This window comes from Dryas octopetala, chromosome 4, assembly GCF_963921425.1.
Source record: "Dryas octopetala chromosome 4, drDryOcto1.1, whole genome shotgun sequence".
NCBI lineage: Eukaryota > Viridiplantae > Streptophyta > Magnoliopsida > Rosales > Rosaceae > Dryas > Dryas octopetala.
Genome location: NC_141369.1, coordinates 77,896 through 93,927, shown reverse-complemented (window position 1 = coordinate 93,927; position 16,032 = coordinate 77,896). Strand labels below are relative to the sequence as shown.

Here is a 16,032-nt window from a genome sequence, read left to right as displayed (position 1 = left end):
AAATGCATTGTTATAAAGGGAGACCAATGTTCGGCTCTGTCTTGGTACGCCACTTCCATTAAACAAAAGGGTCAACTGCTGAACTCCTAGGAACTTGACTCTATCGCCGATTCCGGCAGATGGCCAAGGACAGAGACGTTCGACTTCACTGCCAAGCCGAACACAGATTCCAGACCTCTCCCAACCAAGAATTGGGAAGAGGTGTCGATCTCAGAAGACAGCCCGGATCGGCTCGTCCGAGTGGGAACTCAGCTCACCCCAGCCCAGTGATCGGCCATACTCGATTTCCTCCATGCAAATGCCGAAGTGTTTAGGGTTTAGGGTTTAGGGATGCAAACCGGTCCGTCCAAAGAAGAGGTCATATGATCCAGTTCGATACGCAACCATGGCTGAAGAGGTAACCAAGTTGCAAAATAATGGGTTCATCCGGGAAGTCAATTACCCCAATTGGCTCGCCAACGTGGTCATGGTAAAGAAGAACAACGGGAAGTGGAGGTTGTGTGTGGACTTCACCGATCTAAACAAGGCATGTCCCAAGGACAATTTTCCCTTACCCAGAATAGATCAACTAGTTGATGCGACGGCAGGACACAAGCTCCTCAGTTTCATGGACGCCTATTCTGAGTATAATCAGATCCGCATGCACAAACCCGACCAAGAGAACACATCCTTCATAACCGATCGCGGCATGTACTGTTACAAGGTCATGCTCTTCGGTCTCAAGAACGCTGGAGCCACCTACCAAAGGCTGGTCAACCATATGTTTAGATCTTCCATAGGCAAATCGGTGGAGGTCTATGTGGACGATATGCTAGTCAAAAGCATCAAGGCGGATGAACACGTCAAAGACCTCTCAGACATGTTCGGAGTCCTGAAAGAATACCAAATGCGACTGAACCAGGCCAAATGTGTCTTTGGGGTTTGCTCATGCAAATTCCTTAGCTACATGGTCAGCCAGAGGGGAATTGAGGCCAATACGGAGAAGATCCAGGCCTTAATTGACATGAAATCCCCGAGGACACGTAAAGAAATCCAGAGTCTGACTGGAAGGGTCGCCGCCCTGAACCGGTTTATATCAAAATCAACTGACCGGTGCCTCCCTTTCTTCAAGACTTTGAAGGGGGCGGGGAGGAACATAGAATGGACCCCCCAGTGTGAGTAAGCCTTTCAAGATTTGAAAAAGCATATGAGAGAACCTCCCATCTTATCCAAACCTGAGGAAGGTGAAGAACTTTTTCTTTACCTATCAGTCTCCGACTCAGCTATTAACTCAGTTCTGATAAAAGAAGTCAGCGGAATACAACATCTGGTCTTCTAGACAAGCCGAGCTCTCTTCGACACCGAAACCAGATATCCCAAGTTCGAGAAGATGGCCCTTGCCTTGGTCAGTTCGGCTCAAAAGTTAAGGCCATACTTCCAGGTCCATTCAATCGTCGTTTGATTGACCAACCACTCAGACAAATTCTGGCCAAGCCTGAGACTTCAGGTCGGCTCATCAATGGTCTATCGAGCTCGGCGAGTTTGACATCACTTATTTCCCCAGAACGGCCATCAAGGCCCAAGCCCATGTCAGACTTCATCTGTGAATCAACAATCACATCCGAAGATTCGCTCGGCAGCGACGCCATTCCAACCACGTCAGATCCGAATGCAAGCGGTGCTCGTACCCAAGCTGATCATCTTACTAGGACCTTGTCCGTAGACGGATCTTTCAATGCCATGGGAAGCGGGGCCAGTCTGGTCTTGATCTCCCCAGAACAAGTCATAATGGAATATGCTCTTTGCTTCAGGTTTCAAGCCTCTAATAATGAAGCAGAGTATGAAGCACTCATCGCCGGCCTCAGAATTGAAAAGGAGCTCGGAGCAACTAAACTGAACATCTTTAGCGACTCCCAACTCGTTGTCAATCATATATTGGAAGAGTGCGAGACTCGAGAACCAAGCATGATGGCCTATCTCGAGAAAACCCACTCACTGCTCAAGGGATTTCAAGACTACAAGATATACCAAATTCCAAGAGCAGAAAACTGCAGAGCCGATGCTTTAGCACGTTTAGCATCAGCCACAGATACCGAATCAGCCAGGAATGTCCCAGTTGAAATCCTGGACAGACCTAGTACCATCGAAGAGGGAGCCTCTGTCATGCAGCCGATCACCGACTACTTGGTCTCCGGAATTCTTCCCCCGAAAAGGGACAAGGCACGTCTCATCAAATCCAAATCAGCTCGGTACAGCATCATTGATGATCAACTCTACAAGAGGAGCTTCTCACTACCCTACTTGCGGTGTGTCACGCCTCAAGAAAGTCAAGATGTACTAAAAGAAATCCACTAAGAGATATGTGGGAACCATTCTGGAGGAAGAGCCCTTGCCTACAAGACGATCAGACAGGGTTACTTTTGGCCCACACTAAACAGGGATGCGAATCATCTGTCTCGCACTTGTATTAAATGCCAACAATTCGCCACGGTCTCCCATCAGCCCCCTCAGTTGCTGACCTCTATATCCAATCCCTGGCCATTCGCACAATGGGGACTCGATCTGATCGGCCCTATGCCAAAGGCAAAGGGACAAGTCACGATGGCGGTAGTAGCAGTCGACTACTTCACCAAATGGGCCGAAGATGAAACCCTAGCTACCACCACAGCTGAACGGATGGAAACCTTTGTGTGGAAGAACATCATATGCCGGTTCGGCATGCCACACACCATCCTCGCTGATAATGGCAAGTAGTTTGACTGTAAAAAATTCAGGAGTTTTTGTTCACGTCTGAACATCAACTTACGCTTCGCCGCTCCTTACCATCCGCAATCAAACGAACAGGTCGAAGCCGTCAACAAGATCATCAAGAAGACCCTGAAGTCCAAACTTGATGATGCTAAGGGAAATTGGCCAGATACCAGAGGTACTATGGTCTTACCGGACTTCCTATCGCACTTCTACAAAAGAAATGCCTTACGCATTGGCATTCTATGTCGATGCTATTGTTCCGGTCGAAATGGGGACTCCTTCATTCCGGACCGGCACATACAACCCAGAGACCAACGACACCGGACTTCAGCTCGGCTTGGGTATAATCGAAGAAAGGCAAACCGAAGCCAACCTGTGCTGAGCTGCCTACCAACAGAAGGTAGCCAAATACTACAACAAAATGGTCAAACCAAGAAGTTTCGGACTGAGAAACCTCGTCATGAAGAAGAACCCTTTAGCCATCAAGGAGAGCTCATTCGATCCTAACTGGACCGAACCCTACAGGATCACAGACATAATCAAGCCTGACACTTACAACTTAGCCACTCTGGCCGGGAAACCTCTCAGGCATAGCTGGAATGCTGAACATCTCAAAATTTATTACCAGTAAATGTAGTTAGGATCGGGGACTGTCTGACCTGACATTCTTCTCATCAATAAATGGATGAACACTTTTTCGACCCATCTATTCTCATTTTTTGAAACAAACACTGGGGACTTTACCCCTATGCACCCCCAACAAAAAAGGAAAAATCTAAGTTTTTCCTTCAAAATATAATAAAAGCCTAACTGACTCATCAGGTCTATAAACTCATGTGCTGAGCTGGCGCGCCATATACGGCCTGATGCTCGACATAGTACAGACACATTAGGTCTATAAACTCTATGCCGAGCTGGCGAGCCATATACGGCCCGATGCTCGACATAGTATAGACTCATCAGGTCTATAAACTCCTGCGCCGAGCTGGCGAGCCATATACGACCCAATGCTCGACGTAGTACAAACTTATCAGGTCTATAAAAAGCTTTGTCCGAGCTGAAGTGACTTACTATAGTCCTAACGGTTGACATGAAATTTCTAAAGAAAATATCTTCAAACTCAAACTCTCATCGTGCATACTGAGCCGATCTGAAAGTAAGTTTGAATATTTTCCCAAAAACAAAATTCTCAATGTCTCAACGGATATATCGAGCCCATCTGAGATCATAAGGAATTCATAATTTCTGCTTGTTTTCATCATGCTCATCAGGCCGATCTGAAAACAAGTTGTAAATTATTATTACATTTTTTATCACGATCGTCAAGTTGAGCCGATCTCGAAATACCTTATTATCTCATCTCGTTTTTATCATGACTGTTTTTATTTTTCATCGTTTTCTTGTCCATTCGTTACTTGTTGCAATTTTAGTTTCATTTGCCGAGCTGAACTCACAAATAACTTGGAACAAAAGAAAAAACTGGAAATAAATTAATAACAATAATTCAAAAAAATAGATATTGTTCAAAAGCACATCAAACCCCGAGCCACACCTCGGCTCGGGGACAAAACATAAAAATTAAAATCTAGGCAGATCATTCAGCTGGTCTCTCCAGGGTCGGCTCGGCAGATATCTCAAACGACCCCTCGCTAGGCCGCACCACTTCACCACCTCCGACCGGAACCTCCATGTTGGGATCGGCTTTGGGGATCGAAGGAATTTCGAGCATTTTGTCTTCAGGGATTGGATGACTCTCTAAGGTCGGCTCGACAGCAGACACGACTCCTCCGACTTCAACTTGTTGATCGGGAAGGGGAAGCTCTTCTTGCTGATCGTCCTGAGTGTCTTCCTCACCGTCTGACTCGGCCAGGAAGGACAGATCTCATTTTGGCCTCTTCGATCGAATCACTCCCACAAGCTCCTGATACCCCTCAAACAGGGCGTCACCCAATTCTTTCACGTTCAGAGCCTGAGCCTGGCGTCGAGCCGCAACGGCCCTCCGGTCGGCCTCCTTGACGTCCCGTTCGAGCTCGTCGGCAAACATGCCTAGGTCGATCACCTTCTGTTCCGAGTCCAACAGTTCTTTCCTAAGCCAAGCCACCTCCTCCCCTCGCTTGGTCAGCTGAGTCTGTAGATAGGTGGACCGCTCATGCTCCTCCTTGACTAGACGCTCAGCTTCGGCCAGTTTATCCTTAAGCTCCTAGTTCCTCTCCCTGAGCCTCTTCATCTTCTCCTCAGCATCGACCGCAGCTTGGGTCGCTTCAAACTGCCTAAGAGCAAGCTGCAAAAAAGAAATAATTAGTCCAATCTGATGTGGGGATACTTCGAAATTTGAGAGCAAGAAAGTAAGAATACTTACCACCATGGCCTATCGAGATGTATTAAGAGCTTTGCTCCCGAAGCTTGCTGCCTCCTTTCCAGACCAGAGTCCATCCACGATTTTTGGCGTGACAACACGCTTGAAGTCCGTGATGAACGGCTCAATGGACGGATCCACTTCCACCATTTTCTTAGGAGCCGAACCGGAAGCGTCAGCACTGGCACCCCCTGGCTCAGTTCGAGCCCTATTCTTCATTTTGGCTTCGACCTGAGGGCCTTTCCTCTTCTCAACTTGCCGAGCCGAGCTCGGCATGGATGGCACGGTCTGGACTGTAGCCCGAGCGAGCATGTGGACTAGATTGGCTCGGGTCTGAGCTCCAGCTTTCTTTTGGGCGCCTCTTGCTACCCTCTTCCTCAATCTGGCCTCCAGCTCGGCGGGATTCATCTTTTTTTCTTTTCGGGGGTTCCACCCGGCACAAACCAAGACATCCCGCTCGATCTGATCTAAGTAGGACCGAACAGATATTTGGTGGACAGATACTCCGATGGTTAATCTCTTACCACGTCGATCTGATCTTTGAGCTCGCCTATGAGCTTACACTTACCCCAGCTGATTGTAAGAACACAAAAAGAGTTAACTTTAAAAAAAAAAATTATCATCATCATCATTGGCAAATAATCACAAGTAAAATCCAAATTGGCCCTCCCAGACATTAAGTGCCCACCTGGTATCCTAAATGCTCTAGGGATTCAGGCTGGAGGAGGACTGTTCAGATCGGCAAACTCCCAATCCCCAGAAACAAAGAAGTATCTCCTCTTCCAAGTCTTCTGGGATGAGGGATTCCCAGTAAACAATTGCCCCGAATATGCTTGGAAGTTGTAGAAGCCAAGCTCGGTTTTCTGTTTCGACCGTAGCGAATAGGAACAAATCAGTAGGTCTTTGTCCGGTACACACTTGTGCACCTTGTGCCACAAAATGTGCATGGACATGATGATCCTATATACGTTCAGATTGAGCTGGTGCGGCGCCACACCTATCATTGCCAGCCAGTCCTGCAGGAAAGGATGCAGAGGGAGCCGAACCCCATTTTCAAACATCTCTGGGTACATGGTCACCCATCCTTTAGGGGGTCGGCACGACTTCTCTCCCCTGTTCGGCAATCTCATCAAAACTGAGTCAAGGATTCCATACCTTCTCCTCAGATCCCTGAGATGAAATTCAGTCATTTCATTAGGGATCTGATCGGCTTTCCACGCCAATTCCTCGTAAAAATCTTGGTTAATTAGGCACCCCCTCACATGCCGAGCTGAACTCGAGGCATCGTGACCCCTATCTCTTTCTTCTGACCCGGAAGTGAGCCTCATAGGGACACTCGAGCTCGGCTCGACATCAATATTTTCCTCATCCTCCTCACCTCCTTCATGTTTGGATTCATGAGCAGCCCCCTCCTGCTCCTGATCCGAACCCATGTCTACTTGGGGATTTTCTTCATACCCCCGAGGTCGGCACTCCTCGCCTGGATTACACTCCAAGTCCGAGCCGATCTCATCCAATTCCTCTGACAGTTCGTCCCAGTCAGCCTCACCCCCTGGTGGACTTCGACTCAGCTCAGCGTCACTGTCACCTTCGAATGTCTCTCCCTAGCCGAGCCGACCACTTGAGTCGGTCGTTGACATTCTCACAAACACCTTTTTCAAACTCTCTCTCTTGCTTTTTGAATCAAAAAGCGTCTTTTTCAAGAACGCTCAAGAACACACCCCGAAAAACCCAAAAAATGGAAAAAACTCAGAAATAGGAAGAATCACTTACTGGTTTTTCTCCGACCACTCACTCTGCCCCTTGCACACTTGGAATCGCCGCGCCTACAGTCGGGCTTCATTGAAATTGTGACTGGACCACTCCACAAATCACACGGAGATTGAGAGATTTCGGAGAGAGAGAAGGAGAATTTGAGAAGCCTTGTTAGTTTCTGAAACTTGAAAATGAAGAAGGGGAAGAGGGAAGGCCTTTTATACCTCCAGGCCAAGTTAATCCCAGCCACTCATTTTGGGCGCTTCAAATGCCAGATCTTACCACCTGTATATATTTAAAACACCCATAAATGAGATGACCCTTACGTTCCCCCATGTAGACACAATCATGACCATTATCCCTTCGCATCTTCCCAAGACACCTTGGCCAATCATGTGTCACCATCTGTTCGGATTATTGGGAAGTCGAACCTGTCAAGATCGGCACATGGAGATCAGTTCGGCTCGGATCAGACCAAATGTCATTTTCCACATACCATTTTTTTCAACTTCCAATCATCCCGGTTCACTCGGATTGGAAGTTGGGGGACTTCTGTTTGTGGATAAATCCACATGGACTTAACAATCAATCATGGATCGACACGTGGCTGGTCAGATCCAATTTCAAACTTTGGCTTTTCAGCGGTCAAAAGGGGTCAAACTTGGACCTCCATGTCATCATACCAGCTCAGCAACGCATTCATTGTCGGTTTGGATTGGCTCATCTCAACGGATCCCCCAAATCCGATCCGAGCCGATCTTAGGATCTTCTAAGAAATTGAGTGTTCATTTTTTCTTGGATTTCCCAGTTTGGTTTGGCTCAGTGCTTGGTGATCATCTTCTCATAAAGATCCAGTGACCAACAGATTGCCATTGAATGGCGATTGTTACACTATACGTTGGACCCGTCTGAACCAGCTCATCCATGCCTGATCCGGAACATGGATATATTTCATACCTGCGTATACAATATCTGTGATCGGCTTGGCTCGGACACCACTGTCATTCTAGAAAATTGGAGTCAGGACGAACCGCCTTACTCGAATATCTTTGACATAACTCTCTGACAGATGGGACATCCCAGCTCATAGCCATGACTATTAGGGCATCCCACTTGATCTTCCATACTTGCATTGAATACAACATTAAATGTAAAGGAGATAGGTAGCTGTGCATGCTACTATTCATGGCCGAACGCGTGGCCTCTTCTCAACCATTCACCCTTATGCAGGTAACTTAGCCTTCACAACTTCCTTTGTCTATATAAACTCACTTATGTGCACAAAGAGACAAACATAATTTTGCTCACAAAAAGCCACCCAAATACATATAACCAACTGAGAATATCCCAGAAGATCTTGCATTGTTCTTCCATGTTCTCCTAAGTTCATCATCTGTTCTTCCTTGTTTTCTTCTCAAACACCTTCAAGTACACTTCACTGACTTCATCATCGGAGCATATTTGGATGGTACCTTTCCGGTCCTTCTCCTTTGATCTTGTGTTCGTGCAGGAAGATCTCAAATCAACATCCAACTCATCATCCGACAAGGCTTCCAATCAGCCAGATCATCCACCTTAAGTTGTTACATCTCTCTTACGGATTTTTTCATCAACACGAGGCATGGTAAAGAGACAAACTTGGACGAGGGTCGAGCAAAGCAACATCTTGAGACTTGTCAACTTACTGCATTCAAATGGTGATTTCATTTAATTGTTTTTCTCGTGTCGAGTTTGTTTTATTGATTTTTCCTCAAATTGTTTGAAGATTGTTTTAAGCAATTTGCTTTGACTTTACGTTTGTAAAGTTTGGAAACCTTTATTTTGTACTTGCTATTTATTTTGAATTTATTTAATTTTTCAAGGTTGCAATGTAATACCGTAACCTTGGGGGTTGGTTTTATAAAGAGGTTTTATTTTTACTTCACATATTTTCCGCTATTTATTATCTCTGATCCAACCCGTACTACCTAATCAAATGGCTTAACTCGCCTTGAGTATCTTAGGGGATTAATACTTGATTTAGTGGTATTAATACCTTTGGGGCATTCAAGGTGGGTGCTACTGTTGCATACCTGGGGTTCGGGGTGTGACAGTAGCGGTGGTGGAGGTCGAGTCATACACGTCGAGGCATATTTTCCATTTTCATTCCTTGGACATTGTAGGCGACATGTCCACCTTTGTTTATTTCTATTAGCTTTAATGTAAAACTTGATGTAATAGTAGCTCTGATAATCAATTTAGGATGATCCGACTAGATTGTATTACTATACTTGACGGGTCTGAGACCCTCTTTGGTTGTGGTTGGGGTTGTCTGTTGAGTTAGAAGTGTAAATTGAATGTTTTACAAGTGGGAATAGTTCAATTCATAGGGGAGACTGCCAAATTTTCGGTAAAATTATCCACTTAGATTGACTTCCTTATAATGAATCACAAGAATTTTGAAACAAGTGGACTTGAGACCTTATCAGTGTTGGACCCCACAGGATCACATTGGGTTCCAAGGTGGCACCCAGGGCGGTCTTGTCATGTACTTTCACTTCTCAATGTTATATTTTATTGAAACAACTACTTAGACTACTGATAAAGCTAGCTTGGTTTGGTCACCCTTATTTTTGGAGTCACTCTTTACATATAGCGATATCATCATTTGGTTTAGACTTCCAACTGAGAAGTTGGCATTTGAAGACATTAGCAACATTGTTCCTTGCTTGGCCTCAGCAATTTTTTACTTAGAAGTCAAGTTATGCGCAATTAATAAGTATTTTACTTTTGGGAAATTCTATACATACCCAACATTCTTCTTATTTTACCCAACAAAATTTTTAATCATAAATGGATAATTTTGTCCCATGATGAAATGACCATTGAGGACAAATGCAACTTAAAATAAAAAGGGGGGGGGGGGCTATGCACACCACCATTTTGTGCTGAGTTGACCACCCTTGCTGAGTTCACCACCCCCATGTATAATTTTTTTAATTTCTACTGAGTTAACCACCCTAAAATGACAGAAATACTCCTAATTTCACAAAATACATCATTTTTACTATCTAAACCCACCTACCCCACCCAAAACAAACCCCCACCAGTATACCCCACCCTTGCCTACCCGCAGACCCCACCCCCTGGCCTACCCGCAGACCCCACCCCCGCCTACACGCCACCAGTCGCCGGTCCTCCCCGCCGTCGCCGGTCCTCCCCGCCGTCGCCGTTCCTCCCCGCCGTCGCCGGTCCTCCCCTACACGCCATCAGGTGGTTGCTTTCTCCCTCTTACTCTCCCTTACTCACTCTCTGTCAACACTGAAATTTTCGGGTTTAGGGTTGTATAATGCATTAATATATATATTTGGCCTTCCAATTACACAGATATGTGATATTTTAGAGAAATTAGAATGAGATTTTGAAAGTGGGTGTCTGCAAAATAGGATCTGATTTCGAATTTCATTCGGTACTGGTGTACCGAAATTTCTTAACTTGTTCGGAAGTATACTGTCGAATTATTTCAAAAAATTCGACAGTATACTTCCGAACAGAATTTGGTGGAAATGTGTTTCCAAATTCATTCGGTAGTTCAGTTCCGAATTATTTACATTTATTCGGTAGATATCCTCCGAAAAATCAAATGTCATTCGGTGGGTCTCTGTCGAATGAATATATTGATTTAACTGTTGCTGGTTCCATTCGATGGGCATCTGTCGAAACATTGATATATGTTCGGTGGGTGTCTGTCGAATGGATCTTAATATTTCGGTGGACATCTATCGAATAGATCTGAAATTTTCGGTAGACATCTGCCGAATGACATGAATATAAAATATTTTTACATACACTTTTCTCTTATTCTATATTTCATGATAACTTATATTCTCTGTATTCTAAACATGATTTCAATTTTTGAATATAGGTATGGATAAGAGAGGGGCATCATCTAGAGGTAAATCTGCTCGAGGCGAAACTTGTAGAGGTAGATCTTCTAGAGGTGGTGCTGCAAATGAAGATCGAACACGTCCTACAGCTTCAGAGAGGCGTAGGAGGACGGGCAAAACAATTTACGAAGAGAGGGGGGATGATGTCCAGCCGGAAGAGAATGTAATAGAAGATGACAACAATGATCCAGATGGGCCTTTCCCTGGAGGTCCCATTGATATGTCATTTCTTAGGAGCTTCAACAGTCACATTGCTGCCTCCATTTGGAAAAATGAGGTATTAGAGATTATACATAATGACTTATATAATTTAAAATTTTATAACTATATAGTTTGCAATATTGTAATTGACTTGTGGCTTGTTTTTGAAAATAGGAACGTGAGCCCCTAAGATGCATGTCCAAAACAACAAAGCTGCGCACATGGGACTTGTGGAGTAGAAATGATAATAACAATGTGAAGGGGTATGTGATTAGATCTGGGCTCGGACCACTGGTGTCATGCTCGTACCGTACTGTTGATAAGGTAGTGGTCTCAGCCTTTGTTGAGAGGTGGCAGCCTGAGACTAATACTTTCCATATGCCATTCGGTGAGATGACCATCACACTAGATGATGTGTCAAACATTTTGGGAATTTCGGTTGTGGGTTTATCACTCTCTACACCCCCTCATGATCATATTGCATCAAATTTGTTATTGAGAACATACTTAGGGGTGAGTGAGGCAGATGCCACATTGGAGTTGGATGACTATTCTGGTGAGTATGTGCGTCTCGAGTGGTTACGGTCAAGGTTTGGCCATGTGTGTGATACAGATGATGATGAGCTAGTGAGGTGTGCTGCTAGAGCCTATTTATTGTTCTTATTGGGATGTACCATTTTTGCCGATAAGACTGGCACAAGGGTACAAGTCCAGTATCTACGATTACTTACTAATCTCGACACCACTAGCCATTATGCATGGGGTGCAGGGGCCTTATCTTTCCTATATCGGCAGTTAGGTGTTGCTTCTAGGTCTAAGGTTAAGCAAATGTGTGGATATATGACCTTGTTGGAGGCATGGGTGTATGAGCATATGCACCATATTGTTAGTCCGGGATATGACATTAACTACTTAGAGAGTAGCCCCCGTGCGCTCCGATGGACTCCGAGGAGGGATACCGGGACAACTTGTGAAGATGTGCAGAAACTGAGACAACGACTTGACGATTTGAAGGCGGATGAGGTATATATTTATAGTGATAATGAAAAATTAGACTTAATTTTGCATTTGTTGCTCTTGGATGAATTATTTGATACTAACTTATTTTTGTTTTTTTTCTTTCTTCAGGTTATATGGGAACCCTACAAATCCAGTAGACAACAACATCCATTACTAGATGTGGCATTTTACACAGGATTGATCAAGTGTTTCGACATTGTGGAGCCGTATTATCCGGAGAGAGTCTTAAGGCAATTTGGACGGGTACAAACGATCCCCCCTGCACCACGTGCTCCTCAGCGTGGTGGACGAGGTGCTTATGCACAATCGTACAATCCCTTTTACGAGTACTTTGATAGTACGTGGGAGAGATGGCCGGACCACTTATTGTCTGAAGATAGTCGCAGTGTACCAGTGAAGGCTCCATCTGACACCGTTGACGGCTACCTCCAGTGGTTCCATTATGTATCTCATCCGTACATCCAAAATCCAGCACTTCGGACTGCATTTGACCCCCACAGGACCGTGGCACCAGGATTTGGCAGGGTATGGATCCAAAGGCTTAAATTTTGAAATTGGTGGTGAAAATTGTTTAGTTAGGCTCAAATTGGCTTATATTTTGACAGGGTATATAAATTGTTGCTTATATATGATTTTTTTACTTACAGGACTGTGTTGACCGTATGTGCATATCACTCGCCCTATTGTGGCATTGGGCGAGGTTGAGGCCACAAGGCGTCCCTCTCACCTTTACAGGGCGATTGACAGTCTGCAACATATCTTGGAGGGCACACACTTGAGCAACACCATGACATACCAGCGCCGCACTCGGCAGTGATCACTCGCTTTCATGTTCAGAAGTTTTTTTTGATATGGCTGTCATTTTATAGACATGAATCATAATTAGTTGGCAGACATGGATTATGGACAAGTTGATTTTAGGTAAATGTAAGAAAATGGTGGCATGATAACTCGTAGGTATCATATCATGTACTATTATGGACAAGTTGATTTTAGGTAAATGTAAGAAATTGCATAAAAACAATCCGAACAAATATTGGAACACCACATATTATGATTGAAAGGGACAAAAACGTCATAACCACATATTATGATAATATTATGCATGAGTCAATATCTAATAAAGGTTAATATCATCTCACATACATGGTACGTATGCCATAAAGGTTAAAAACAAATCACTAGGTTTAATTCAGTTGAAATTCAATCATTATCAAGAGACACAATTTCCGGCGTAGGCACGTCACCATTAATTCGCTTGAACTCCTCAAGGCGATTTTGATATCCAATGTACCAACCACGTGCGGCATATGCGTCGGCATGTTTATGCCAATCATCTGAAATAGGTGGCATAGGATGGCTCGGGGACAAGTGTACCTACGCATATTAATTAAGTGAATAACTTAGCAATGACAATTTTTCTACTATAAATTTACAATTGCACAATCTATAGCCGTACCTGTACAAAATGATCACCGTTGACAAAACCAATGCAAATCTCACGGAGCTCAACATCCTGATGTGCTTCTGAGTGTGCATATAGTGGGAGACATGTTAGGCATAACGATCTACATAAATGGATCACGGTTACACCATAACATGTGGCGATAATATATCCCATCTCGGGCATGGTCATCCAATGATCTCTGGGTGCAGGGGTGTCATCAAAATAGTCTAGTACCCTCTGAAACTCCATAACTCGCTCGCGCACATGGAAAACTGACTCAAACAAAGCCGGTGTATGTAGTAGTGTCCTGGATAAGTCTGTGCGTACCTTTCGCCAAGCATCCACTCCAAATCCCATAGCTGCAGCTACAACTCTATATCCACAATTACCATCTGGTAAGACGTCGGTTACACCAGAAATGTACGGTCTCATGATGGGTTGAAACTGGTCTATATACCGATGTGGCTGAGCAAATGGAATGGGCGAACTCGTCTTCACTTTGTTGGCCCGTTTTTTTAGTTTCTTTTTTGGCGAGGTACAGCCAACATTGCCAATGGACGGTGAGGGTGAATGACTGTCACAACCGGAAAGTACGTACTCAAATGCGGATGGCAAACGCCTAGTAGAGGTTTCAGCTTTACTTGGGCGGCCCCTAGTCTTGGTCTTCACTTGTGGTTCCCTCAGAGTAGTGGAACTTGGATTCATAAGCTCTTCTAACTTCAAACTTATGTGTTTATGGGTGTCTGCATCTTGCTCTTCCATCCATTTTATTAGTCTATCTACTGTGGCATTAACTGGAGGATCTGAGAGTTTTGTGACCTCCGGTTCCCTATTGTAATCCAACTTTCTCCAATAAGGATGAAGGAAGTCAAGTGGAATAGGCCGGTTACGTCGTCTATACGACAAAATCTCATGTGCACATGGCAACTCGTGTGTCCGACGAATGGTGCAATCACATGGTAAGGCACCTCCAATCCATTCAGCCCTGTACAATATGAAAGAAGTGAATAAATTATTGGTACAAACTAAATAAGTGTTTAATGCGTAGAATGAAGGTTAGTTAGTGAAGGTACCTCCTTATCTCACAACCAATTATATTCAATGCTGTATCTGATACATAGCCTAACAATTCCTTCATCTCCTCATGTTTCCTGACACTATGCTGGATAAAACAACGGCTTTTCTCAAATGATGCCTTAATGTGTGTATGCTGCAACTCTATCAATGTATGAATATGCTGCCATGATAACTCAAAACTAAGCTGACTAGTGCCAAGTTCCTTCTTTAACCTTGAATGTGCACTTTCAGCCCTGTTCGTAACAAGAAGTTAGTATGTGTGTCTAAGCATATAACAAGTCAATGATAACAAAAATAGACTACCTATTCGAAGTGGTGTTACCAAGGTGCATACAAGCATCTGTCCATGCAGCCACAAACCTCTCCTTATAAGGTATCAACCAACTATCCTTAATGTACTCAATAGCTCCGGCGTATGAACAAAAGTTGGTTTCCATGTCACGCAAACGACTCACATACTCATCCTTGCTCTCCGATCCAACCAAACAATTCCAGGCACCATTAAACTTCTCCCAATGGTCAACCGTACCAAACAACTTCCTGCAATTTTTTAACACATTTTTGCTAATGTGCCATCTACACAATAAATGTCTGGCACTAGGAAACACTTTAGGGATTGCAGACATGAGTGCTAGTTCCCGATCCGTGACAATCACGTTAGGAAGACAGTCATCATTCAATAAAGACCGTACTCTACCCAAAGCCCATGTATAATTATCCTCCTTCTCAGAACATATATAAGCGAATGCAACAGAGAATGTCATGCTAGTGGAAGTCACACCCACAATCTCAAAAAGTGGCCAACGGTACCTATTAGTCTTATAAGTGCAATCCATTATCAGTACATGCGGAAATGCACGTAATATATCAACACTCTCAGGATGAGTCCAAAACAGGTCAGTCACAACATCGCCAGAACTTCTATGCCACTCAACATAATTATGTTCTCTCAGCTTAGTTAGCAATACTTGCATCTCTGATCTACCGGCCCTCTCGATGACCCTATGTTTTTGCCTGGCATTGTATACTGTCTTGATGATTGATGTATTCTGTGGATTCTTACTTATTATGGTCTTCAATATATCTTTCGGTTTCACCAAAGTCTTGGACAAAGCCACTAACAATGAATTCTCTTCTTCAGTTAATCTGCCTGCGAATGAATGCCCTTCAATATACTCTGAAACTACATGGTTATGCACTCCACATGCAACCTCCAACTCCCATTGATCACCACATCCAGTGTTCACCGCCTTCAACGAGAATGGATATCCACATTTCTTCGAACGGGTGTCCTTAGAGTCATCAGAAACCGGTTGCTTACGGCTAGCAGCATCGGATGTTTAGTCGCCTGAATCTGACTTTGATGACTTCCTTGATCTATTTGGCTCATATTGACCATTTCTCTCACAAGAAAATTTGATCCAAGCTCTCTTACCACGAACCCCGCCTGCATCAGACCTTCTAATGACAATTACCATGTTGTTCCTTTTTCCTTGTGCACGAATCCAACTAACCATTGA

General features: G+C 44.2%; 2 protein-coding genes and 1 long non-coding RNA gene across 3 annotated transcripts; 1 reads left to right on the top strand and 2 right to left on the bottom strand.

Moving 5' to 3' along the window:
- Positions 1-385: 385 nt before the first annotated feature.
- Positions 386-3,237, top strand: LOC147285907 (uncharacterized). The gene is made up of 3 exons (XM_086239243.1): positions 386-1,022; positions 1,319-2,285; positions 2,754-3,237. Exons 1-3 carry the CDS (start codon positions 386-388, stop codon positions 3,235-3,237), a joined length of 2,088 nt encoding a protein of 695 aa, XP_086095369.1.
- Positions 3,238-13,191: 9,954 nt separating this feature from the next.
- On the bottom strand, positions 13,192-14,197 carry LOC147285906 (uncharacterized). The gene is made up of 2 exons (XM_086239241.1): positions 13,448-14,197; positions 13,192-13,365 (listed from the first exon to the last, which is right to left on the bottom strand). Exons 1-2 carry the CDS (start codon positions 14,195-14,197, stop codon positions 13,192-13,194), a joined length of 924 nt encoding a protein of 307 aa, XP_086095367.1.
- Positions 14,198-14,315: 118 nt separating this feature from the next.
- Positions 14,316-14,974, bottom strand: LOC147285905 (uncharacterized). The gene is made up of 3 exons (XR_015121640.1): positions 14,835-14,974; positions 14,509-14,745; positions 14,316-14,420 (listed from the first exon to the last, which is right to left on the bottom strand). It is a non-coding gene; the product is annotated as an uncharacterized LOC147285905 (long non-coding RNA).
- Between the last annotated feature and the right edge of the window lie 1,058 nt (positions 14,975-16,032).

Coding starts and splice junctions, on each gene's coding strand:
- LOC147285907 (XM_086239243.1), top strand. CDS start 386: ATGGCTGAAGAGGTAACCAAGTTGCAAAATAATGGGTTCATCCGGGAA. Junction 1,023..1,318: donor CATGAAATCCCCGAGGACAC/GTAAAGAAATCC, acceptor CTGGTCTTCTAG/ACAAGCCGAGCTCTCTTCGA. Junction 2,286..2,753: donor TTCTCACTACCCTACTTGCG/GTGTGTCACGCC, acceptor TAAAAAATTCAG/GAGTTTTTGTTCACGTCTGA.
- LOC147285906 (XM_086239241.1), bottom strand. CDS start 14,197: ATGGAAGAGCAAGATGCAGACACCCATAAACACATAAGTTTGAAGTTA. Junction 13,366..13,447: donor ACGGTGATCATTTTGTACAG/GTACGGCTATAG, acceptor TAATATGCGTAG/GTACACTTGTCCCCGAGCCA.